At 49.5% G+C, this 24,281-nt stretch overlaps 1 protein-coding gene across 5 annotated transcripts in view; it reads left to right on the plus strand.

The window, feature by feature from the left end:
• Positions 1 to 24,281, plus strand: part of WWOX (WW domain containing oxidoreductase) — a 550,729-nt gene that overhangs the window by 418,683 nt on the left and 107,765 nt on the right. Inside the window, exon 9 of one of the 5 annotated variants that reach the window (XM_055554128.1) lies at positions 5,343 to 5,458. The exons of the other annotated variants lie outside the window; for them this stretch is intronic. Within the exon in view, the coding sequence (XP_055410103.1) occupies positions 5,343 to 5,411 (69 nt within the window). The 3' untranslated portion in view covers positions 5,412 to 5,458. Of the gene's footprint in view, positions 1 to 5,342; positions 5,459 to 24,281 lie in introns of those variants that run through there. 5 annotated transcript variants of the gene reach the window in all.

Here is a 24,281-nt window from a genome sequence, read left to right on the forward strand (position 1 = left end):
GCAACTCCCCTGTAGAAAACCCTTGGGGCCAAGTGTGTTTGCAAATTGTTCAAAATTCAGAAAGGTGATACACTGCGTATTTTGTGTACTACTCAGGGTGGCAGACTTAGAGCCAAAGTCCGAATTTCGTCTGAGGATTGTTTTGTAAATAAAGTTTTCCTGGTGCGCAGCTATGCCCATGTGTTTGGAAAGCCCTGACTGCTTTCAGCTGCGGTGGCACAGCTGAGCGGGCAGGGATCATGTGCCCACAAAGTGCACAGTAGTTACCGTCTGGCTCTGTAGCCCAGGGGGCAGCAACTTGTAATTAAACACGTACCTTTCTCTGCATCAAAATAAAAAGATGTTCACAGAATAATGACTTGGTTCTGCTCTCAACAGCTTTCGCTACCAAATGGTTGTTGAGCGTTCTGTGTTCAGAACCCTTTGGGTCTCACAGAGTCTTTTTCCAGCTTTGTCACTGTGGTGGACACACAAAGCAGCAGGAATGGAGCAAAAAAGGTGGTTTCTTTACGCGTGTGCTTGTTTTGGTGTTAGTAAAATCATGGTTGTGATCTTTAACACACTGTTTTTTAGGGTCTAGATTGCTGCCTTCCGGCCTGGGGCCTGCACCCTGTACCCTGGCTGGGCTGCAGGTGGCAGGCCCTTGGGCCCAGCGTGGAGCCACCCTAGCGATGTCCGTGTGTCCTGCTGGGCTTCCTGCCACATCGTCCCTAAAGCTGTGCCCTGGGAGCTGACAGGGTGCCTGTCAGTGCAAACATCCTGACTTCGGGGAAGCAGGCGGGTCTCCGGGCCAGAGGGCATGGAGCGCGTGACAGATGAAGGGCCCCGCCCCACCTCAGTCCAGGCAGGGTTGCAGTCCCGACAGCAGGCTCTGCCTTGAAGCACGCTACGTACACCTCAGAAATACTGCCGGATTTGCCTCCTAAGTGCATTCTTGGGCTTCCCTGGTGGCTCAGTGGGAAAGAATCTGCCTGCCAATGCAGGAGACTCGAGTTCGCTCCCTGGTTAGGAAGATCCGCTGGAAAAGGAGATGGCAACCCACTCCAGTACTGTTCCCTGGAGAATCCCATGGAAGCAGAGCCTGGTGGGCTACAGTCCATGGGACCACAGAAAAGTCGGACACGACTTAGTAACTGAACAACAACAAATACCTTCTTAGCTTTTTCTATTCCATAGCTCTTGTAATGCTTAGCCTAATCAGGCTGAACATGTTTAATAATCCCGGCCTCTGGGCTGAGTGTTGTAAATAGTATCCACCCTAATTTTGCTGAAATGCGATACACTGACAAATTCAGAAATAGGGATCATGTTCTGAGTTTGGGGACTCTTTCATGTGATGCTAGTTATAAAGCCATTTTCACAAGTTTTAGATTTGTGCTTATATTTGAATATTGGCATTTCCACCATTTCTGGCAGAGTGACTAAGTAAGGAGATTACAGAAACACAGTACAGACGCCACCATGCTTGCATACCGTGCCAGAGTACCATGCAGAGACCCCTCGGCCAAACATCCCACCCAGGCTGGACACCAGCTACTGGACAGTGTGGAGCAGTCTCGTCCCCTGCCACCTGTATCGGGGGTAGTTGTCCTTTGTCAAGTTTCAACTTGGCCCAACATTTTAATATTTATCCATGTTCTCCCTGCTTCCTGAGGCACTTCAACTGCTTGAGAACTGATTTCAGGAAATGTACTTAGGGCCTTTTTTTTTTTTTTTTTTGCACACACTTGGGTTGGCAAAATGCATATTTGCATAGAAATAATCTTTAGTGAGCTCTCCTTGCAAGTGTGTCAGATTTATAAACATCATGACTATAAGGACATATTCTTGGATCTGGGTTTCCTCCTTGGTTTATTTCTTCTTTCATTTGTCACGTTCTGGGTCACTCTGCACTGGATTTATTGGGTTGGAATTTTGTTTTTTGAGCAATTTCTTGGCCCAGGTTGTGTTTCTGTGTTTATATTAAAGCATCTCACCAGATTTTTTTTTCTATCTCAGCGTTCACAGGCTCCTTGTGGTGAAGACACAGCTTGTGGTCCGTAAGCCTCTTCCACCTGCCTCTCCTCCCACCCCCAGCTTGGCCCACAATCCCTCTTTGAAGATGGTGGGCTTTAACAGGCAGGCGAGAGCAGAGACCAGATAGTTTTACCTCACACCTGTGAGAGCGCCAGGGCTCCGAAAGAACACCAAGGTTAATGGCCGGAATGGGGCTGCCAAGCTGAGTGGGATTTGCTTTGACTGGCGCAGCGTTCTGTTTAACCGAGCTTTCCAGTTAACTGGTGGCTGTGTCGGCCCGCCGCCCCAGCCCCGCCTCCTGCCCGCCGCCCAGCCCCGCCTCCTGTGAAGGGTGCCTCCCTGTCTCCCTCCGCTCCGGCCACCCCTCATCCGCATCCCCGTCACGTCTCTCCTTGACTGGTTTCTCCCCCCGGTTCGCATCCCTGTGCTTTTCTCCTTCCAACTGTGTTTCCTCTGCTGTCACACACATTTCCTGTTTTCCTCTTGTCCGGCGGCCTCACACTTGACTTTTTATTGGCGGGCAAGTGGCATCTGACCTGGCGTCATCTTCCCCGAACCTTGTGCTGTTCCGGTCTCGTGGACGAGTTGGCGTGGGTCTGTCCTTGGGTCTGCCTTGGCTTTTTCTGGATGCTTTGTGCGCCTGGAGGCCCAAGTTCATTGTTGCCCCAGCTGAAGGAGGGTTTCCACTGCCCAGATAGCTGCTGCTGATGTTTAGCTGCACATTTTAAGGGCACCTGTATTTTCATTTCATAATACCTGGGCAGCAGGTAGTTCTTGGAAGAACAAGATTACTTGGAAGAAATACGGTGTTCTATCTTTTTTCTCTCCTGTCTCCCCTCGCCCTGCACCAAGATTCTAAGCTCAGGCTCATAAATGAAGTAGTTCTTCTTTTTTCTTCAGAAGCTAACTTCTCTTTTCTTGCTCTCATTGGCAGGTGGGTTCAAAGGTGGGTCCAGTGAGTCCCCCTCTCCTTTGTCCATGCCATGGTGTGATTGAGGACCTGTGATTTGCTTTTAACCAATGGGAAGTAGAAACGATTAAGGAATGCCACTTCCTTGATTAGTCTTCACTACGTGGCAAAGTAAAGAGACTTTGATGATATAATTAAGGTCCCAGATGAGTTGATTTTAAGTTGACATATCAGGGAGATGTGGGCCTGAGTTAGGTTAAAGCTGCTAACACATTATTGACTGGAGATGTATCAATACATTTTTAGAGAATGATACAGTTGACATCACCGTGCAAAGTTGTTAGAGCTTAAAATTGATCAAGGGTTCATTATGCAACCTAAGGTTGTCATTATTCATATTTTGCTCTGTTAGGTTTTCATTCCAACCTCGTGTGTACTATAAATGTAAAAATTTCAAAAATGGCGCATCACGAAATTTTGAGTGAAGAAGAGCTTTTCAGGAATTTTAGGCAGGCACTTGCTCTGACTGTCCTAGCAACATGTATACTGGTGTGTCAGTAGATGATAGTTCTTCAGAATGCAGTTCTCATTCAGACATGAATATTAGACCATCAGAAGGACAGAAAAACTTCAGGGATTGGTTCCGATGCAGAAAGTGAAAACGAAACTCACAGTGCTAGAGAATGCGCCTTTGCTTCTACAGAAGAGTGGATGGAAGGCAACATTTCACAAAAATTAGAAGACTTCACAGTTGGGTCAGGAGTAACTGTTGGATATAATAACCCACAAAGTGTTTGTGAAATAACAGAATTAATTTTTGGCTACCCAAAATAAAAATCGCTGGCCACAAGTGTTGGTTTATGCAAAAATGCCCAGGTCAGTAATGAATTAAAAGACTCACGTCAGAGAGACTCTCCACTGATGGTTCTAAAGACATAAGCTTCCACGTTGTGAGAGGCAGGGGGCTTCTAGGATCTGAGAGTGGCCCGAAGTAACTGGCAAGAAAATGTGGACATCAGTCCGACAACCTCAAGGAAATGAATTCTGCCAACAGACTGAGATGGTCAAACTCCCCAGCAAAGCCTCTGATGAGATTCACAGGCCAACTGATCCCTGAATTTCAGCCTAGTGAGACCCTGAAGTTGTGAACCCAGCTCAACAAGCCACACCCACACTTCTATTGGAAGTGTACGATACAAAACGTTATGTTGTTTTCAGCCCATAAATTTGTGGGAATTTGTCACACAGCAGTGGAAAAGGAATGTACTCAGGGTAGCGGAGACTTCACCTGTCTTTGGCATTCTGCTGCACAGCAAGTTCCAATTCCTAACCAGGCTACAGAAGGCAGCCAAGACGATGACAGCCCCAGAGCAAATACACGTTGTGTAAGAAAGTCCCACTTCTTCATGATTTTCAGCTCTGTGCTAAGAGGAAAATTACAGTGCCAAATTCCGCGTGAGAATCATAGGCGCACTCGCACTGAGAGCCACGTGTTGTCCATCCCAGAACATGGCCAGGAGCAGCTCATGTGACCAGCGTGTGGCTAGGAGGAGTCACCTCCTGGCTCACTGAGCAGAAACGAGGTGACTTCAAGGTATAGGTCACACCGTTCACTTTATAGATGAGGAAAGAAGGAATCCGCGGCCCCTCTCAGGCAGAACTCAATATAAGGCCTCCGTCTTGAATCGCATTGACCCGAGAGGTCGTATGATTTCCATTCGTTTATGGAGCAACTCAAGGGCAGAAGTGAAATTGGAATCTCACTCGTGAATATCTGAATCCTTATTTTATTTATGTATTTATTGAATCCCCCCTCCACACCACCACCACTTCTGCCCCCTCACCCCTTGTCCCAGAATCGTCTTTCCCTTTAAAAACTCCCTGGATGCCCCAGCGTTTTTCCCCACTAAAGGCGATGTATTTCTCACTGTGAGACCCGATCGGGCCGTGCAGAGTCCTTGCTTCCTCCCATGCTCACCCAACCCGAAATAATTGTCTGTATGTTCCTTTTATTGTCACCTCTGAAACAAGATGAAGAAACCAGTGGTTTGCTTTAGAAGGCATTAACTTCTTTATCACATTAATACTGACTCGTATCTTATTTCCCACTTGCAGTAAGAAAAACCATTCAAATCTTTTCCCTCACAGGACAATATCTTTAATAGCTTCTGTGTGTTTCCTATTTTTGGCTGTTTCTGTATAAACAGACTTAATCTAATAGCATGCTGAACCATCTAACTTGGCAGAAATTCAGAAAATCACTCATTTCTATGGCAAGCCGGGATGCCAAGAAGGGGGAGGGGGGGAGCCCTCACTTTTATTGCAGAAAGATTTCTCTTAAAGTTGTCTTTCATGAACATAATATGTCTATCATTTGAAATTCTCCAACACCCTGACTGGAAATTATTTATTGCAGAAAGACACAATGGCGAACGAGAAACTATTACTCCGTGTGCAATTTCTGTCTTTGGTTCCTTTGCCCTAAGAAGCAGGAGCACATGACCTCCGTTGTGAATGCTGGTGTGGTTATGGAGGATGGCGCCCGCCTCTGGGCTTGTGTGCTGAGCCATTTCCACCCCCTGAATCCGAAAGTTGAGAACATCACAGCCCCGTGCAAAGCCCACCGGGTGACCTGGCCCAGCCCAGAGTTCTCCACCCATCCGGAACAAGAGCCTGTCCTGGGAGAAAGCATCCTTGCTGCCATTCTAGGAGAGCTCTCGCCACACACACAGCACCCATTCTGATCTGTTGCCAGTCACACGTCGCAGATCCCGAGTGGTCTAAGAAGTCCCGGGTCCTGCTCCTGAGCACTGCTGGAGAACCTCACACGTCCTGCTGATGGCGCCTCTGAAGGCTCAGTGCTACGGGTTCTTCCGCCGTCCCATCCCTAGACCGGGGTCCCCAGGATCGCAGCTCTGGGCTCCATTCTCTGTGCCCCTCCACGGTGCCCTTCCTCACCACAGGAGAGGGATTCCAAGGGCCCTGTGGGCTCCCTTCAGGGGTGACTGGGACAGGACACTCCCACTTTCTGAAGGCTCTTCCTGCAGCAGAATGAAATTCACACAAGGACCAGCCCTTTATCAGAGAGGTCAAGGTGAGGGGCGGGATGCTCACCGGCCACCTGAGGGGTCTCTCTGGGCAGAAGGCGAGGCGGGGTGAGCACCAGGGCCTCTTCCCCTGGTCAGATTCCCCGGGCCTAAAGTTTCCTCTTCAGTTCGTGGTCCTGAAGCCCTGCCCCCACCAGAAGAACTTCTGTCTGTTTAAAATGGAGATTCCCAGGTCTGCCGTGGACACTTAGTCCAGGCGTTGGGTACCAGGGTGGGTGCCGGCAATCTGTACATCTGTCCAGCTCCCACGGTGATTCTGACACACCCTTGGGGCTAAGAAGCGCCCTACTTTCAGAGCCGGCACCTCCATAAGGATGAGATCCCTATTCTCTTGCTCTTTTGTATGCTTCTCCATGCAAGGATAATTACACAGAAGCAGCACAGCAATGCTTGTTGCTGGATTTATTCTAGGCTTTCTTTTTTCTTTTCTTTTTTTTTAGCTGTCTTTGTCTGCAACTTTGCAAAATAAACCCCGTGGTCACCCCACACTTTGTGGGTAGCTTGCTAGAATGGAATTTCACTGTCTTAAATTGGGGGTCAATTTCTTGGTTTCAGCTGAATTGTGAAAGGGAGTGGAGAGACCCTTGGAAAAACATGAATATTGCTGCTGAGCGCTAGCCAGGCCCTTCCCTTCTAGCAAGTTCCATGAGGGATTAAGAGGCTGGCTGTTTTCAACCCCCTGTTAGTGATGCTTCCAGACCCCCTCCTCACTGAGCATTTATCTTGCAAGGGGCATATTTAGAGATGTTCCCATTCTATTTTATCTGCAGAATTACTTTCCATTCTGAGGTCTTTTGTATAAGTATTCCTTGAACCCATTCCAAAAAGTGGATTTTTAACCCAATAGACCATAACTGCAGTGTTTTATCGTGCATACATATTTCAGAATGTGAATGTAAGTAGATTTAGCAAAGTTAAAACAGAATTAAAACTTTTCAAAGGGCACCAGTGCTTGCTTTCCTGTGTTGGACTTTTCCCTTTGGAGTTCTTACAGCGTTTAAAAGATTCTCTAAAAACAGGAAGACTTTTTCACTTGGGTTTTTTTTTTTTTTTTTTAATGTACAAGAGATGGGGTTCAGAAAACACTGGTGAGGTTTGGTCTCCCTGCAGTAAGTAGCCTCGGTAACTGCCTAGGCTCGATTTTGAATCTGAGAGTTAGTGCCATTAAGATTAGCATTGTGCTGTCAGTCAGGTTTCTAGCTGGCACGTTCTTGTGCCCTCTTATTTCTCTTGAAATCCCTTTCTCAGGCAGAAGCTAATGTCATTGCTCTGGAATAGAAATCCAGTCTCCCCACCACCCTGTTCACCACTCTCCTGCTTAATCCCCTCGCCTGGCTGCCTGTTGCGCTTGGGATGGAATCTGACATCCTCAACTGACCCTGCAAGGACCCTGCCAATCTCCGCAGCACACTCTCATCCCACTCTGCCCTGCCTGCACACACCCCAGCATGCACAGAACTTACCGCAGGGCCTTTGCACATGCTACTGACTACCTGGAGTAGTCCTCGCCTCCTGCTTTAGCTAATAAACCTTTGCTGATTCTTTAAAGGCTCAGCTAGGTCTTTCCGTTCAGCAACTCACACAGTTACTTTATCTTTCCAAGCTGTATTTTCTTCTCTGTATCTTCTTACTGGGGTTAATAGCTATGTCTTCTATTTGGAAGGAAGAGGACTTTTTGGAGAGAAGTGAGGAATAAACGATATGATCCATGAAGCCCTTGATGGAGTACTTGGCACATGGTAGGTGAGCATGCTCTGAGTGTTAGCGGTCATCCCTGAGCCATTGGCTGCCTCCCGCTGTGAGGCCTTTCCTTTCGATTCTTCCATAGTTGATGCTGCAGATGGGGTTTCTGTTGTGGCTGTCTGTCTTCTGGCTTTTGGTGGGAGTGTATCAAGGAGGTCAAGTAAGGGAGGAAGAAGGGAGGTGTTGCTATAAGCTCTATCATGCCCCCAGCATACGCCCTGAAAGACCCTCTCTTTCTCCGCTGCTGTGGTTGGAGTGAATGTTACTCTTCCAGTTCATGTTTTGAAATCCTCATCTCCAAGGATGATGGTACTAGGAGATAGGGGCTCGGAGAGGTGCTTGCTTCATAGGGTGGCGCTCTCTCAAATGGGGTTGGTGGCCTTTTAATAAAGGCTCCAGAGAACTCCCAGCCCCTTCCGCTATGAGAGGCGGCAATGAGAAGGTTCCAGCTATAAGCCTCAGTAGTATCTGGCCCTCTTTGCACCTTGCACTCTGACCTCCAGCCTCCTGAATGGTGAAGAAGGCATTTTCTGTTGTTTGTAAACCACCCAGCCTGTGCTCTTTTGTTATAGCAGCTCAGATGAACTAAGATCCCCACTTACTCACTTGGCTGTATTTTTGGCCTAATCGCCCTCCCACCCCTCCCCAACCCCTGCAGAGTGTAAGGGAAAGAAAGGGCCGTGTGGTGAGGTGAGATCCAGCGTTTGTTATCCTTGTTTTATAGTGAAGACACTGAGGTGTGCAGAGCTTCTGTGCCTCCCGTGGGCCAGTCCCCATCCTCACTAACTTCCAGCCAGCGACTCTGCGTGTCGCCCGCCTTCAAAACAGAACCACGAGCCCAGGACTTTGGTTAGGGCCTTCCTATGTTCTCTGGAACACATGCCGTGACACTAGCGCCCAGCCTTTCACTGTGCAGCGTTCCAACAGGCACGCAGACAGGCCTCTGGCTTGGGTGATGGCACTACAAAGGCCCCTGCTTTTCATAAACGGATCACCGTGAGGCCGCTTCTCAAGAAATCAGCTTCTGCTGCCTCCCGCGCACTCTTATGCTGTGCTGTGAAGTGCAGAGTGGAGCTGGCGGGTCTCCTTTCCTTCTCTACTCCATGTATGATTCATAAAGGGAGCTCGGCAGCTCGTGGGGCGCATGCCGCCACCTGGACCTTGCCCCCAGGAGCATCAGGAGGGCGTGGGCCCCGTGTCACTCCACTCACCTGTGGGTCGGCTCGGAGCGGGGAGGGGCTGCCCTGTGGAGGTTGTTTGTTTAAGTTTCTTCAGGTTTCTCTTTGCAGAGATCAGTCCCAGCATTGCTGACCAGAGGGCCGTTTGTCCTTTCAGTAGTTGTTTGACCCCCTAGGAGGGCCCAAAGTGGCACAAACCCCCCCACACCGAGAGCGGGAAAGCTCCCCGTGGGGACTGTCCCTGGGCTCCATCTTCCTACAGTGCCCCCGCCCAGACATGGTTGGGGGTCCAGCCGCATTCTTCTAGACCTCAGACCTCTTTTTTTTTTTTTAATTCTGAAGATCATCTCTATAGTGAGAGAGTCACTCTTTTGAGTCTCCAGGAGCTTTACTGCACAATACTAACCCCCCATAGGAGCACCATAAATGCTGCGAGCTGGCTCACCACAGACCAAGTGTTTCGTTACAGATACATGTGGAAATACCCAAGTTTTGGAATGGCGTCCCCCGCTTTTTATATATTTAACTGCTGTTACACCGCTGTCTCTCTCACTCATTCCTGCGCCAGAAATCTTCAAGGGGAAGAGCCGGTGGAAGCAGTAAAGCTCCAGGACCCTAGAACCAGTGAGAAGGCATCCTGCTTGTGAACGTCATCCCCCAGGAGCGCGGCCCAGGGCCAGTGGGGTAGAGTTCAGTTCTGGGCTGGAATGTGTGTGTTGTGGGGCAGGGAATTGGGATCAGTGGTGCATTTGTGAAAGAGGAGGAGGAGAAAGGGCTCAGAGCAGGAAGGAGCCTGGGAGACAGCTAGTACTTGTAAAGCTCCCTCTGCGTGCCAGGCTCAGCGCCCTGACCGCACTGGGCGGCGTCACAGGCCTGAAGGCAGGCCTGTGGAGCCTGCTTCCCCGCCGTTCACACAGGAAGCCTTGCCCGGCGGCAGCAGACTTCAGGTCTAAGTGTGTCTGGTGCTGAGACCATGTCTTTCCCCTGAGTGTCTGTGGTCGAGTGTTGCCTGACTCAGGGTTTGCTGGGGCCTGGCTCTGGGCCGGAGCTGGTGGCGTGAAACCCTCTCATTCCAGGCTTCGAGTATTTAGGCTGTGAATGCATCCCTCAGTCCATCACCCAGGAGGCGTGAGCAAGGGCGGCAGGTGGACTTAGGTCTTGGCCGCTCTGACTTAGATACCAGTGAAGGGACTTCTCTTAGACCTCTCCTCTGGGAGGACGGGCAGGGTTTCTAATGCGTAGCTCCTGACCAAGCAAGAAGGGAGACTGTGGCTTGAAATGCGTTGTTAGGGACTGAATGTGTCCTCCAAGATTCCTGGGTTGAAGCCCCAGTGCCCAGCATGGTGGCCTTTGGAGGGAGGGGGTTAGATTTAGATGAGGTTATCCTGGGGTCAGTGCCCTGATAAGATGAGGAAAGCAGAGCTCTGTCTCCTGCTGTTTGCCCTGAGGAAGGGCCCTCTGAGGACACAGCCTCGGGCGGCCCCTGCAAGCCTAGAAGAGAACTTTCACCACAGGTGAGATCCCATCTCGCTCAAGGTCAGGGTCCCAGGACCTTGATCTGGGACTTCCCACCCTCCAGAGCTGTCAGAAATCAGCATCTGTTCCTTAAATCTCCCAGCCTCTGGTATTTTCTTACAACAGCTGAGCAGACAAAGGCATGGGCCTAGCACACTATGACCCACAGAATCAGAAGCCACATACCTGGGCCCGTGTCATGGATTGGCCAAGTATTTTCTCTGGGCCTTGGGCAAGTCACTTATCTTCTCTAAGCCCCAGTTTCTTCGTCTATAAAATGCAGATGCATTAGCAACCTTCCTCAAGGCTCGTGCGTGCATGCTAAGTTGCTTCAGGCATGTCCGACTCTTTGCAACCCCGTGGACTATAGCCCACCAGGCTCCTCCGTCCATGGGATTCTCCAGGCAAGAGTACTGGAGTGGGCTGCCATGCCCTTCTCTGGGGATCTTGCTGACCCAGGGATCGAACCTGTGTCTCCTGTAGCTCCTGCACTGCAGGCAGATTCTTTACCGCTGAGCCACCAGGGAAGCCTCAAGGCTCAGTACCCATTAAGCACTCAGTACTTAGCACCACTGACATCATTCACAGCATCATCATCATCATTAAGAGTCAGCCCCATTCACACTGTCGTCAGCGTCACTCACATCGTTGTCACCCTGAAAAGCACTAGTGTATGGCTTCCATCTGCCCTCGACCAGGGGTCCGTGTTGGGAAATCTGTGAATGACAGATACACACAGAACCCAGAGGTCAGCCTTTCCATGCAAGCTTCAGTGGTGGCCTCCTTAGGGGAAAGCATGCTTTGGAAACCAGGTCACAGAGGAAAGTACCTTTTATTGTACAGAGCCGAGAGGTCTGTCGTGGACGTGCAGAGGGAGCCCGGCCTAATTGCGTTGATAATACAATCCCGTAACTCATCCTGCCAGCGCAGAGGTGGATGGACGGGCCCCGTTGTTGCAACTGCGCTTTGCCCCCGCTCTCCTAGGAGAGACATCAGCGCTCCAGTAGTGATTAAAGTGCCTTGGACGGGCCCTTGCTATTAAGTGTGTGACTTCAGTTTAATAAAAGGTAGTATATTAAAATGGAAACACGTTATTGTTGATAAGGACTGAACATGTATAAATCAGATTAAAGCTTCGATAATACAAAATGCAAGCAAAGAAAGCTGAGGGTTATTGACTACCTACTATGCACTGTTTGCTCCTCTGCACACTTAGAGACATCACCGCAGGACACCCCGCACCTTCGAATAAATCAAGTCTGGCTTCTCTGATACATTCATATATTTCATTATCAGACATTCAGGAGATTACGAGAGAGGCATCCTGTTGATTAGGGAATAGTTGCTGCAGATGATAAGCTCTTTGGACTAGACCAACACTGACTTAATGAAGTTTTGCTGTGTGTTATTATTTTTTTCCTGATAGAAAATCCAGTGACTCTTGTCTTCTTTCACTGTTCTTAGCCCCTTTGCTTACTCCTTATGACCCCCTTTTTTCTGATTCCACAGAAACTTTAAAAAAAATCTAAATTGATGGATTTCTTTTAGCTTTAAGTTCCTAGAATTCTACCAGGGACCTGACAGATGAAGGGTCAATTGCCAGGGTGTGCAAACAAAAGTAGGCAGCTTAGCTGAGAAAGTGCAGAGAGAAGGAACAGCTCCCCACCTTCCCTGGAGCCAGGCGTTAGTTCTGGGTGAGGGTCCAGAAAGTATTCAGCCTCCACTTAATTCAGCTGCTTCTACAGGTAACTTCTTCATGGGGCCAGCATGCGCTCCATCATTTAAAGAATTCGTAAGACCAGAGTGAGGGTCTGTGCGTGGGGGAGAACTCCCTATCTGACTGGAGAGGCTGGTGGGGTCTGGGCTTGCTCCCCTCCACTGCCCAATTCCAGGTAAGGCCATGTACCCATTGGAGACATGTGAGTATTCCCGACTGTCCATCTAGAGCACACCAGGGACCCTGGGATGACCAAAAAAATAAAAAAATTGGTAGTATACATTGAGCTGCCCTCCCCGCTCTTTCATGGTAATCCTGTAATGATAGGTATTCCCACCCCCACGTTACAGATGAGGATTTAAACGGCCAAGAGGTTGGTCTGTGGTCGTGGGACTCATCCGTGGGCTGCCTGGCCTTTGAAGACCAGTCTCGCTGGAACTTCCTCCTACATTCGTTGCTGTTCAGCTGCCAAGTCGTGTCCGGCTCTCCGCCACCACATGGCCTGCAGCACACCAGGCTTCCCTGTCCCTCACCATCTCCCGGAGTTTGCCCAAGTTCATGTCTGCTGACTCAGTGATCCCATCCAACCATCTCATCCTCTGTCAGCCTCTGTCTACCACCTGCACGTCCTTATAGTCCCTGACAGCATTCTCGGAACAAAAAAGACAAAGAAGAGGGGCCTTGAGAGGTCATTTTCTGGGTGTCCCATGGTGAGTGGCGCAGAGCTAGCAAGCACGTGGGAGGGGCCCAGGCCCCCTTCTGAAAGCAGAGGTGAGCGCCTCATGGGGTGGGGGTGTCACAGGGCGCAGTGGGTTGGAGTGGACAGGGAGTCGCTCTCAGCATGGCCGCCTGCACGTGCAGCGCCTGACCTCAGCTCCGGGTGCTTGCTGGAAGAGCCTGCCGCTCTCCTGGCTGGCCAGACCTCCTCTCCCACTCCAAGCCAAGCTCTTCTCTTAGGATGACTGCCCGGCACCACACGCCACCCTCAGCACTTTGCAGACATTGTTTACTCTGTCAGTTCAGCCAAACGGGGAGGGACTGTCACTCTGCCCGTTTTACAGATCAGCCAGCCAGGGTGTGGAGGGGTGAGTGGTTTCGAGTCCTCAGTAGCCACTGAGGGGCAGAGTCAAGCTCTGACCCCAGGGGCTGGGCTCAGGAATCAGCCCTTCCGTTTGTAGACCTCTCTGCTCAGAGCCTGCCTCTTCTCCCTCCCCGCCCTTCCCTTTGATCCTGGTCCAGCTTACCTCTCCCTGCCCTCGTCTTCCTCCATTGCTTTTTTTTTTTTTTTTTTACCCAGTGCAAACAGCCTCTGAAAGGCCCAGCCTGCTAGCCTTGGGGTCTGATAAGATCTGGCTGTTGCTCCCTTTGTCTGGTCTGTACCTGCCTTTTCTGAATGGCCTTGTTAATTGCAATTGACTCCCCTAGAATGTGGATGGCCGTGCTATTTGACACCAGACTAATGCCTCTGACTTCTCCTTGGTGCCTCCAGCAGCAGGCTGGAGGGGACGGGAGGGGGGTCAGAGGGAAGACAGAGCACTTCTGATTCCAATAAAACACATTAGCGCGTTAGAGCTCTTCTATTTGTCAAGTCCACCTCTCTCTCTCTCTCTCTCTCAGATGTCATTTCTAGGAATTCACAGTAAAATGAGGAATTATGGGGAGATATCATAGGTGTAGCTCCTGGAAGATTCAGGTGTTTTGTTTGTTTGTTTTGGGCTTTGCTGTTGTTGTCATTTTCGAGATTTAGTCCTAAGCATGAATAAAGAATCTTGAAGGATAAAACCAGAGTGTTATGAATCCAGAGCAAGAGAATTAATAGGTCTGGGAGCTGGTGGTAGAGCTTGCTTTTCTGCAGGCCTGCTAAGTATCAGGCCTGCTAAGTGTCAGGCCTGCTTTGAGGACATAATCTTCCAGCAGTCCTGTGAGGGAGGTATATAAAGAGCATCTGAGAGCTAGGAGAACGAAGGCTGCAAGACTGGCTTTCTGTCCAGTTCTTGGTCATCACTGTTCTTTTAACACCAGGGGAGGAGATTCAGTTCACAAGCCTATGTATGTATCATTAGTTGGACCGCCTTGGACCTCAAGTTGGGCAGAGTTGCTTGCGCAGGCTGTCAGGCCTGGTGGGCCTGCCTACAAGGAGACAGGCACTGTGCTCAAACATTCTCATGCCTTTTCTTTTTCTCATAGGAACCTCCCAAGGTACCTGCGAGGTCAGAATTAGTCTCCCATTTTGCAGATGAGAAAACTGATGCACAGGAGAGGAAAAAGTACAAAGATCTGAGGTCACATAGTCTGTTCATTACTGACCTGGGAGTAAAGGGGGGTGGTTCAGGATGACTGAGCAGGAGCGGTGGGCTTTGGGGAGCACGCCCTCCCCAGGTCCAGGTGCCCAGGCCTGGCTGCTCTGTGCCCGTCCCGGCTGGATGAACAGTAAAGAGGGTTCTGATGTCAGCTGAGGAGGCCCAGGAGGAAGGCATCTGGGCCCACCGTCTGTTTCCTTTTTTAATGTATTTTTATTTTAATTAATCTTTTTAATTGGAAGAAAGTTGCTTTACAATATTGTGTTGGTCTCTGCCATACAACAACGCAAATCAGCCATAACTGTACATATATCATCTCCCTCTTGAGCCTGCCTCGCATCCCCTCCTTCTGGGCCTCTGAGTGGGTTCTAGAGAGGTGGATGAACCTAAAACCTGTTATTCCAAGTGGAGTCAGTCAGAAAGAGAACAACAGGTGCTGTATATTAACGCATACACATGGAATGTAGAAAAGTGGTGCTGATGAACCGAGTTGCTGTCTCCTCTTTCAGTTCAGCCTTGTGCTGGGGCCATTTCTGGTGTGGGACCACGCAGGCAAGGGAGCGACATGGGAGAGCTGGGCTCAGAATTAAAAAAAAAAAACTGAGGAAACAACAATGTATCTCAAGAGTCCTGAGGAAGCAGGTAGAGTGTCTGAAGCTGCAGATCTTACAAGCCGCTTCAGTGATGAGTTGACAGCATTCAGCACCTAAAATTCCAGATGTTTGAGTCCTCTTTCAATATCAGCTGCCGCCAAAGGCCGCCTCTTTGGGCGGGCCTGGCCTGCAGGGCCCCCCTTTCAGAGGGGCAGAGCCCCCAGTTCCTCTGTGTCGCCACCCGTGTCACCTGCCTGGCCCCAGGGTCCTGGGGGTGCTCAGTGCCTGGAGTGAAGAAGGAGTTTGGATCAGGAAGAGCCACCAACCACTGCGCGTCTCTGATCCAGGCATTAGTTTTCTCCTCCATTAAATGGAATCCCCGAAACCCATACCACAGACTTGCTAGAAGGGTGAACAGTGTAGCGGATACAGGTTCTTCAGTAGCTCAGAAGGTTATCACAGCTACTCTTTCATTTGTTTGCATCCCACACCCCCAGCTACCTACTCAGTCCCAGTCCTTCAGGGTTCAAAGCATGAAAAACCAGAAGCCCAGAGAAGTGTCTGGGAGAGGATTGGAGGGAGGCAGGCTCCTGAAGGGAGGTACCTTCTCCAAGCACCATTCTTTTCCGTGGATTTCACAGTGACCCTCATTAGGAACAAAGCTTTTTGAACCTGTGTTTATTCTGCCCCCTCCCCCGCCAGGAGATTTTCCTAAAGGAAAAGGCATAGGAACCCCCAACCCAAGCCAGAATCGAGTGCATATATGACAATAGGAACCATCCTGGGCAGGAAAAGTCTCCTTTTTAATTAGAATCCTGGGAGGACATACCCTCTAATTGCTGCATGTGTAGTGTCAGGGCTATCAATATCGGTGCCTCTTTCATTAATAAACTGGCAAGTCAGACGCTGCAGGAGGGGGGGCCCCGCCCCCCGCCCCCCTTCCCACCCCAAGCTCCACTTAATCAACGGCAGACACCGCGATCAAACAGGAAAAGAACATGTAAATCAGCTGCATTAATTCCGCAGGCCCCAAATAGGTAGACGGAAGGGTACACACGAAAGGGAGCCTTCATCCGTGTGCCTCTGATGCCCCGGCCCTGGCGAACCCAACCAAGAGGTAGTTAAATGGCCCTGCAGATTGCGAGTGACTCGGGGAATGCCTGGGTTTATGTATGGATTAGCACCCTGATAGACCCTGAGTAGCAGAAGACGAAGACTAATTACCTGACAACGCTCCCCTCCGCTCGCCTGGGTCATTGAAATTAATTTCTGCTTTCAGGCTTGGCAGAAAGCAGCTGCAGAATTTCAGTTCAATACTCAAATTAACGGGGAGCCGGAATTATTTCTCCGCACGGGCGGTGTTAGAGGAGTGGGCTACCAAATAGATCTTGATCACAGACACCAAAGAAAGCATTATTCCTCCCTTTTCATCAAGAGCCTTGGGTCCGTGGAAGGTGCTGAGGAGGAAAGAAGAAATACCACCGATTTTGCTGGAGGGTAAACACTTAAGTGCCGTATTAAATGGGGTGTGACATCCCTGGGTAGGAGTCTTCTTGCCTCACCTCCCCCCCCCCAATAATTTACAATTTCTCTCCATTTAACAGCAACAGCAAAATATTTAAATATATGGCCCTTTTGTATATACCAAATTGGAATTCCTCATCAAGGGGTATTTGTGAATATTTCCTCTCCCGCATGGCTTGTCATCAGGATGTACATTCACTCTTATTTCAAGGGTAAGGGCGCAATGTGGAGGGGGCAGTAGGGAGGGGATGCAGGGGACGGGAGAGGGGAGAAGTCAGATGTGGGATTTGAACCCAGGGCTTCAGTCTCCAACTTCCTCTTTCTGTCCCTCCGTGTTGACTGTGTTTTTTTTTTTTGCTCCAAGACCCTTCCTGTCTGGGCTGCCTGCTTGCGTTCCAGCCTCGGTGGGAATCCATGACGTCTGCAGAGCGCCGTCTGTGTGCACCAGGCCAAGTTCTTCCCCGTCCGGGCCATCCCTTCTCACCTCATTTGTTTCTGTGATCTCCCCACCCTCAGGGCCCGCCGGACGGATGAGATTCACAGGCACGCCACGTTCTTGCCGGGGGCTCCTGCCAGCTCAGATAACCGAAGGCCCGAGGCCACTTCCCTCTTAACCCACTGTGCCTTTTGACATGTAACCTCAGTTACACGTCAGGACTCATCGGTGGGGACTTGTGGGCCACCAGGCACATTGGTCACAGGTGCGGGAAAAGCATCACTGTTCTAACCCTGCCCAGCCTTTTAGGGTCAGGACACAGTCCACAGATTCTGGAACCCCGCTGTCAGGGTTCAGGTTACATCCCTCATCTTGGTGTTAGCTGTTGTGTTCAGTTGCTGAGTCATGTCCGACTCTTCGCAACCCTGTGGACTGTAGCATACCAGGCTCCTCTGTCCTTCGTTATCTTTTGGAGTTTGATCACGTTCACATCCATTGAGTCGGTGATGCCATCCATTCATCTCATCCTCTGCCACCACCTTCTGTTTTGCCTTCAGTGTTTCCCAGCATCAGGGTTTTTCCAGTGAGTCGGCTCTTTGCATCGGATGGCCAAAGGGTTGGTGCTTCAGCATCAGTCCTTCCAGTGAATATCCAGTGAATATGCAATCCTTCAGGATTGACTGGTTTGATCTCCTAGCTGTCCAAGGCACTCTCAATGCTCTTAATAGATGTGAAACCCTGGGGTTATCGCTTCTAATATTAACATCATTACTAGTATCTACTCCTTTTAAGGACAGTTATGACCAACCTAGATAGCATATTGAAAAGCAGAGACATTACTTTGCCAACAAAGGTCCGTCTAGTCAAGGCTATGGTTTTTCCAGTGGTCATGTATGGATGTGAGAGTTGGACTGTGAAGAAAGCTGAGCACCAAAGAATTGATGCTTTTGAAGTGTGGTGTTGGAGAAGACTCTTGAGAGTCCCTTGGTCCATTCTGAAGGAGATCAGCCCTGGGATTTCTTTGGAAGGAATGATACTAAAGCTGAAACTCCAGTACTTTGGCCACCTCATGCAAAGAGTTGACTCATTGGAAAAGATTCTGATGCTGGGAGGGATTGGGGGCAGGAGGAGAAGGGACGACAGAGGATGAGATGACTGGATGGCATCGCTGACTCGATGGACGTGAGTCTGAGTGAACTCCGGGAGTTGGTGATGGACAGGGAGGCCTGGCGTGCAGCGATTCATGGCGTCGCAAAGAGTCAGACACGACCGAGCGACTTAACTGACTGACCATTGTTGTTACTGGTATTATTACTAGTACCTACTGCATGGGGATTCTGCAAGGATTATGTTAAGTTCCCGGAAGTGAAATACTTAAAACTGTGCCTGGCCCAGAGTAAGCTCTCAATAAATGATGGCTGGGCAGTGACCCCTGCCCCTGGTAACACAGGCTCCATAACCCAAGATGTGGGCCTCTTCTGTTTGCCTGAAATGACAGGAGAGCTGTCTCTGGACAGCTGTGTAGACCCGAGATCCAACTGTACTGAGCCTCTCCCTGCCCTTTTCACGCCTAAGAATTAAAACAGAAACATGTACTCTTAGAAAATAGTTACCACTTACCAAGTACTTGCCGTGTGCCTAGCTTCCTCATATTTATCCAACAACAAAGCCAGACCACAGAAGCAAACCATAGCTGCCTCGGGATTTGTGAGCAGTGCGGACACCACACAGCCAGGTCAGGGGACCTGAGCCTGGTCCTCGCGTCTTCAAGCCCACGCGGCAGCCACACGCCCCCTTGTGCCCTGAGGAAGCAGTTGGCCCCTTTGGACGTGACGGCGGGATGACTTCCCGGTGTCGTCACCACTGCCTCGAGCCGGCCGGCCCCCATGGGAGAGGGGCTAATCAGCCATGCACCGAATCTGCTTAGGAGGCTGTTTCACGTACAGTTTTTATACCCTGGCTCCTAATAAAGGTCCCATTATAAATGATCGTCTCACTATGATATACTGGTTCCTCACCTTCTAGGAACTGATTTAAAAGGAAGCCCCAGACTTCTTGTGGCCATGGAGTTTATTCATATTCCTCTTTGCTCACTCAGCAGCTGAAGTGGTATTGGGGGACAACACCTCACCCCCGCAAAAAAAAAATTATTTTTTTTCTAGCACGAGGCATTTGCGATAATGAGTAACCAGATCACTTGATATCCTGATACTTCATGAAAAAAAATCACTCCTCCTCTGTCTCCCATCTCCCATTCTGATTTACTTGGTTTGTGTATGCTTCGCTGGCTATGCTGCTGCTGCTAAGTCGTGTCAGTCATGTCCGACTCTGTGCGACCCCATAAACGGCAGCCCACCAGGCTCCACCATCCCTGGGATTCTCTAGGCAAGAACACTGGAGTGAGTTGCCCTTTCCTTCTCCAATGCATGAAAGCGAAAAGTGAAAGTGAAGTTGCTCAGTTGTGTCCGACTCTTCCTGAACCCATGGACTGCAGCCTACCAGGCTCCTCTGTCCATGGGATTTTCCAGGCAAGAGTACTGGAGTGGGTTGCCATTGCCTTCTCTGGCTATAGAGGAGGAAAAAAGTAATTATTACCTTATGCAAGTGAGAATTCCAGGACTGTCGTGGGTTCAGCCTCTGCTGGACCTGGGTATTCAGATGTCATGAAGTTTTTTTCTTCCCCTTTGGGGCTCAGCTTTTCCCTGTATAGATATAGAGGCATCTTTCATTGATGAGGGTAAAGCGAGATACACCTTTTGTCAAAACCTGGAGTTGACCAGTTGACTGGCATTGATCTTGTTGGCTGGGAGCAGGGAGTCGGGATTCTTGGTTCAGCCTGCAGGAATGTTTGCATAGTACGGGTCATCTGCCATCACGAGATGCCAAAACACACGGATTGGGACCAAGGATACGACTGTTTCCCTCAGGAATTAGGGTGCTTTATGGGAAGGGCAAATGAATGCCAGCCAGGCACACGCAGACCATGTGGAAGAGCTCACTTCACAGTCTGGCTCACCTCTGTTTCCACCTTGGAGACTGGCTGGTTACTCTAATTTCTTCTGCCTTTCTCCACATTTATGGGCTTCCCAGGTGGCTCAGTGGTACAGAGCCCACCTGCCGATGCCAGAGACAAGAGAGACTTGGGTTCAATCCCTAGGTCAGAAAGACTCCCTGGATGTCTTTCTGCACAAATACATGATTACACAAACCACAGGATTGTAGAATAATGGTCCCTTTTCAACATGTAATCAGATACTTTGCAGAGCACCTTTGGATCTTTCTGTTAGGGAAGGAGATGAATCTCAGCCTGCCTTTTTGGCCTAATTTCCATTGCATTAAACCTTCCCTGCTTCCATTCTCTGAGAGCAGGCCTATTCCTCCCCATTTAAAAAATCATAGCTGTATTTCCTCTGTGCTCACTAAGCTCTAGTTCCCACACCAGCCCTTAGAATATCACCTCCCTTCTGCATCAAAATAATCACAAGTGAACCTCAGGATCACCTGTCTGCTAAGTGGCAGATCCTGGCTTTAAACCCTAGATCCAAAACAGAAAGTTCTAGAACATAGACCAAACATGTATTGGCTAAAGCTGGTGACATGAAACCAAGTTTTTCCTGCTTTGGGGAAATCCCAACCATTTTCCTCTCCAACTCTATAAAGACCTAGAGATTTTTTTTTTTAAACTGCTGTTTTTCTAAAGAGCAACATTAGGAGTCACTTTGGCAGAAATTTCACATCAACAGCGAGCTTTTCTTCTCCATTTGCTTTAGCGCAGTCTTTTCCATTGTTCATCCGGCTTCTTGGACCCTCCTATCCGCACACCGCACTTATTCACCCAGGACAGGTGTGCGGCACCTTGGAGAAGATGATGGCTGAGAGAAAATCATCAGACAGGAAGTATGTTGAAAGATGCCTGAATAAATTACCACCTCCTAGGAGTGGTATGATAAATGGCTATTTCTGTAGGACGCCAGAGCACCTTTTTCCTCTCAAATTCACGCGTACCCCTGTGCGAAGGCTGGGGGCGACGGGGAGTCTGCTCCTAGGCTGTGGGGAGCTTTGTGAGAATTCAGTGCCCTTGTGGTCTGGAGGCACTGTGGCTGGTCCAGCCAGCCAGTCCCCCTGCACAGGCTGCTTGTGGGAAGAGTTTTCATCACAGTCTTTTTCCTGGACAGCTTTGGGGTAGACGGTTACGAGTCACTAAATGGTCTTGCTAGTGAGAGACTGAGTATACAAATGGACAATGGCCAGGCCGTATCTGATCATAGACCTCTGACCTGCAGCCTCCGCAGCCATCAGCCAGAAATGGTCAGGACTTGGTCAGTAACACCCAGCGTTGCTAATTTCTGTCCTTACTTCCAACTTCAGGACCAGCTAGAGAAAACCAGATATGCTCCCAAATCAAGCCCCTAGGATGTCACGCTCCTAGCTGTTCTGCCCCCAGCTTCCCCAGGCTGATGGCCTCCAATCATAACATACTGAAGCCTTCCCTTTTCCTATTAGAAAATGTGCCCTCTTCCTTGTCTGCCTCTGAGCCTCTGCCCAACGCCCCCGATGGTAGCTGACTCCCCTGCTAGAACAAGCTTTGACTAGAAGGCCCCTGTTTATTGTCCTTTGGGTGGCCTTGGCTTATTTGCTAGGCTGACCTTGCCCTGTTCATTTTTTTCACCCAGCTCTTCCCCTGTCTGTCATCACACGACCTTGATCTGCCCCTACCCCTCCCACTCTCTTTTCCTCTCCTCTACCACTGGTCCTTTTGTTTCATGTGTGTGGCCACTTCTGACCTCAGTAAAAATAACTTTGTTGTTGCCATTAACAGGATCATTTTATCTGTTGAAGGTCCAAAGTGTCCAAGTGGGCACACCCATCATCTCATTTAACCCATAGGGAAACCTGACAGGCACCCTCTGTCCCCATCTCACAGGTCCGGTTAATGGACAGTCAGGGGAATTGAGTGATCCTGGCGGTCTAAGGAAGGAGGGAAGGAGGATGAGAAAGAAAAGAAACAGGAAGAATGAATGAATTAAAAAAAAAAAAAAAAGAAAAATCGTTTGACCGAGTTGTATAAAAATGATCTTTTTTTGTCCCTTTTAATGTATCACTACATACAGTGACCACAGTGTTCCTTCAGTTTATTCAAGGCATAGTTTGGAGATAAAAAGGTGTGTATATCTTCTTAGTACTCTTTATTTTTAAGATTTTATTGGCTTATGGTTGATCTACAACGTGTTAGTTTCAAGTGTACAGAAGGTGATTTGGTTATACATACACATTTGTTTATTCTTTTTCAGGTACTTTTCTCATACAGTTATCACAGAATAGTGGATAGAGCTCCCTGTGCTGTACCGTAGGTCCTTGCTGGTCGTTCCCAGGTGGCTCAGTGGTAAAGAATCCACCTGCCAATGCAGGAGACTCAGGTTCCATCCCTGGGTTGGGATGATCCCCTGGAGAAGGGAATGGCAACCCACTGCAGTATTCTTGCCTGGAGAATCCCATGGACAGAGGAGCCTGGTGAGCTACAGTCCACGGGGTCACAGAGAGCTGGACATGACTGAGTGACTGAGCACGTGTGTGTATGTTCATCTCCAGCTCCCAGTTTATCCTGCCCCTCCCCCCACATTTCCTCTTTAGTAACCATAAGTTTATTTTTCAACATCTGCAACTCTGTTTCTGGTTTGTACATAAGTTCATTTGTATAATTAAAAAAAATTAGATTCCACCTATCAGCGATGTCATATGGTATTTGACTTAGTATGATCATCTCTAGGTCCATTCATCTTGCTGCAAATGGCATTATTTCATCTTTCTTATGGCTGAGTAGTATTTTGTCTTTCAGAAAAACATACTCATTTCCATACATTTGCAGATAATTTCCTCCTTAAATTCCATAAGCTGGAGACAACACGCACGTCCCAAGTGAACACAGATTTCGGTTTTGTCGCCTGTGTGAAATTAGGGTCCTGATACTGTTGCCACTGTTGTCCACCACGATGGGAGCCGGGCACCGCGGCAGCCCGATGGTGAGATGTTAGTGTTCTCCCAGTGCCTCAGCCTGATCCTAAAGCCTCAGTGGTGTGGATCCAGGGACAGCCACCTTCGGTGCATTCCTCACGTGGAGGTTGTCCGCGCTAGTCTCTGAGGTCGTGCAATTAGCATATGTTGTCACAGGGATGTACTTATGATAATGGTGGTGTTCTCAGGGACTCGGATTTAGTGGTTTTAAATCAGAGGCCAACATGGATTTTTAGGAATTCCATTCACAGTAAATTTCAGGCCTGGTGAAAGGTTAGGGCATGGGTTTCCATGCCACATCTCGCCCGCCCCACAAACCTCACCTGGCCTGCAAAGGTGCATTTCTGCGAGCCAGCCACTGGAGGCACACAGGAAATTTCAGAGCTTATAGCGTCACCTACATAACAAGCCTTCCAGTGAAAAGGGGGCAGGGGGGAAAAGTGGGCTGGCTGTTGAGTTTATATCCTTAACTCGTGTAACAACGTGAGTCTCCGTAATGGAGCATCTCCTCAGCCTGGCACTGACGGGGATTTGGCTTTTCTGAGCTCAGTTGATAGACCCTCGGCTGCTGGTGCCATCACCCATCTGTTCAGCCACCATATTCATGAGCTAGTTGGACGCCAGCCCAGCCCCGGTGGCCGGCATCTCTTGGCTGGTGTTAGGATCCACCAAGGCTTCCTGCATGGTCAGGCAGCGAAGTAGCCCCGTTGTACAGCATCTTTAGTTAAACGGCCCTCTTTGTGTGTATCCCTCCCCGCACGCTTAAATGGGCACGGTGAATGCGAGAGAGAGCCCCGAGGTGCCGGAAGCCTGCGGTTCCTTTGTGTCTACAGAAAAGATGTAACGATCGAATTAGACTCTTAAATATCTGTGGATGTCAGGTTGAATACAGGCAGCTATTCAGTGTCTTACTCTGGCAGGAGAACAAGTCCCCTGGAGGTGGGAAGCCATGTGGGTCCCTGGAAGTGTGAGCAGATTTTTAAGAGGGTATCAGAGATGGGCTGGAGGGACGCCAGGTGGTACCCTTGGTGCTCGTCCAAGGCCCAGGGCTTGACTCTTGTCTTTACCCGGTATCTGCTGGGCGATTCCTTCTTTTCCCCCACCCAAGACCCTCTGTTCATCCACCTGCAGAGACCCAGCTCACCTCCCCAGGCCACATCCAGCCTTCTCCTCTGGTTCTCCTCCTCTTCTCCAGCCACTGGTTCAGGTAGGAAATGAGCTCTGGAATCA

This window comes from Bubalus kerabau, chromosome 17 (assembly GCF_029407905.1).
Source record: "Bubalus kerabau isolate K-KA32 ecotype Philippines breed swamp buffalo chromosome 17, PCC_UOA_SB_1v2, whole genome shotgun sequence".
Lineage (NCBI taxonomy): Eukaryota > Metazoa > Chordata > Mammalia > Artiodactyla > Bovidae > Bubalus > Bubalus kerabau.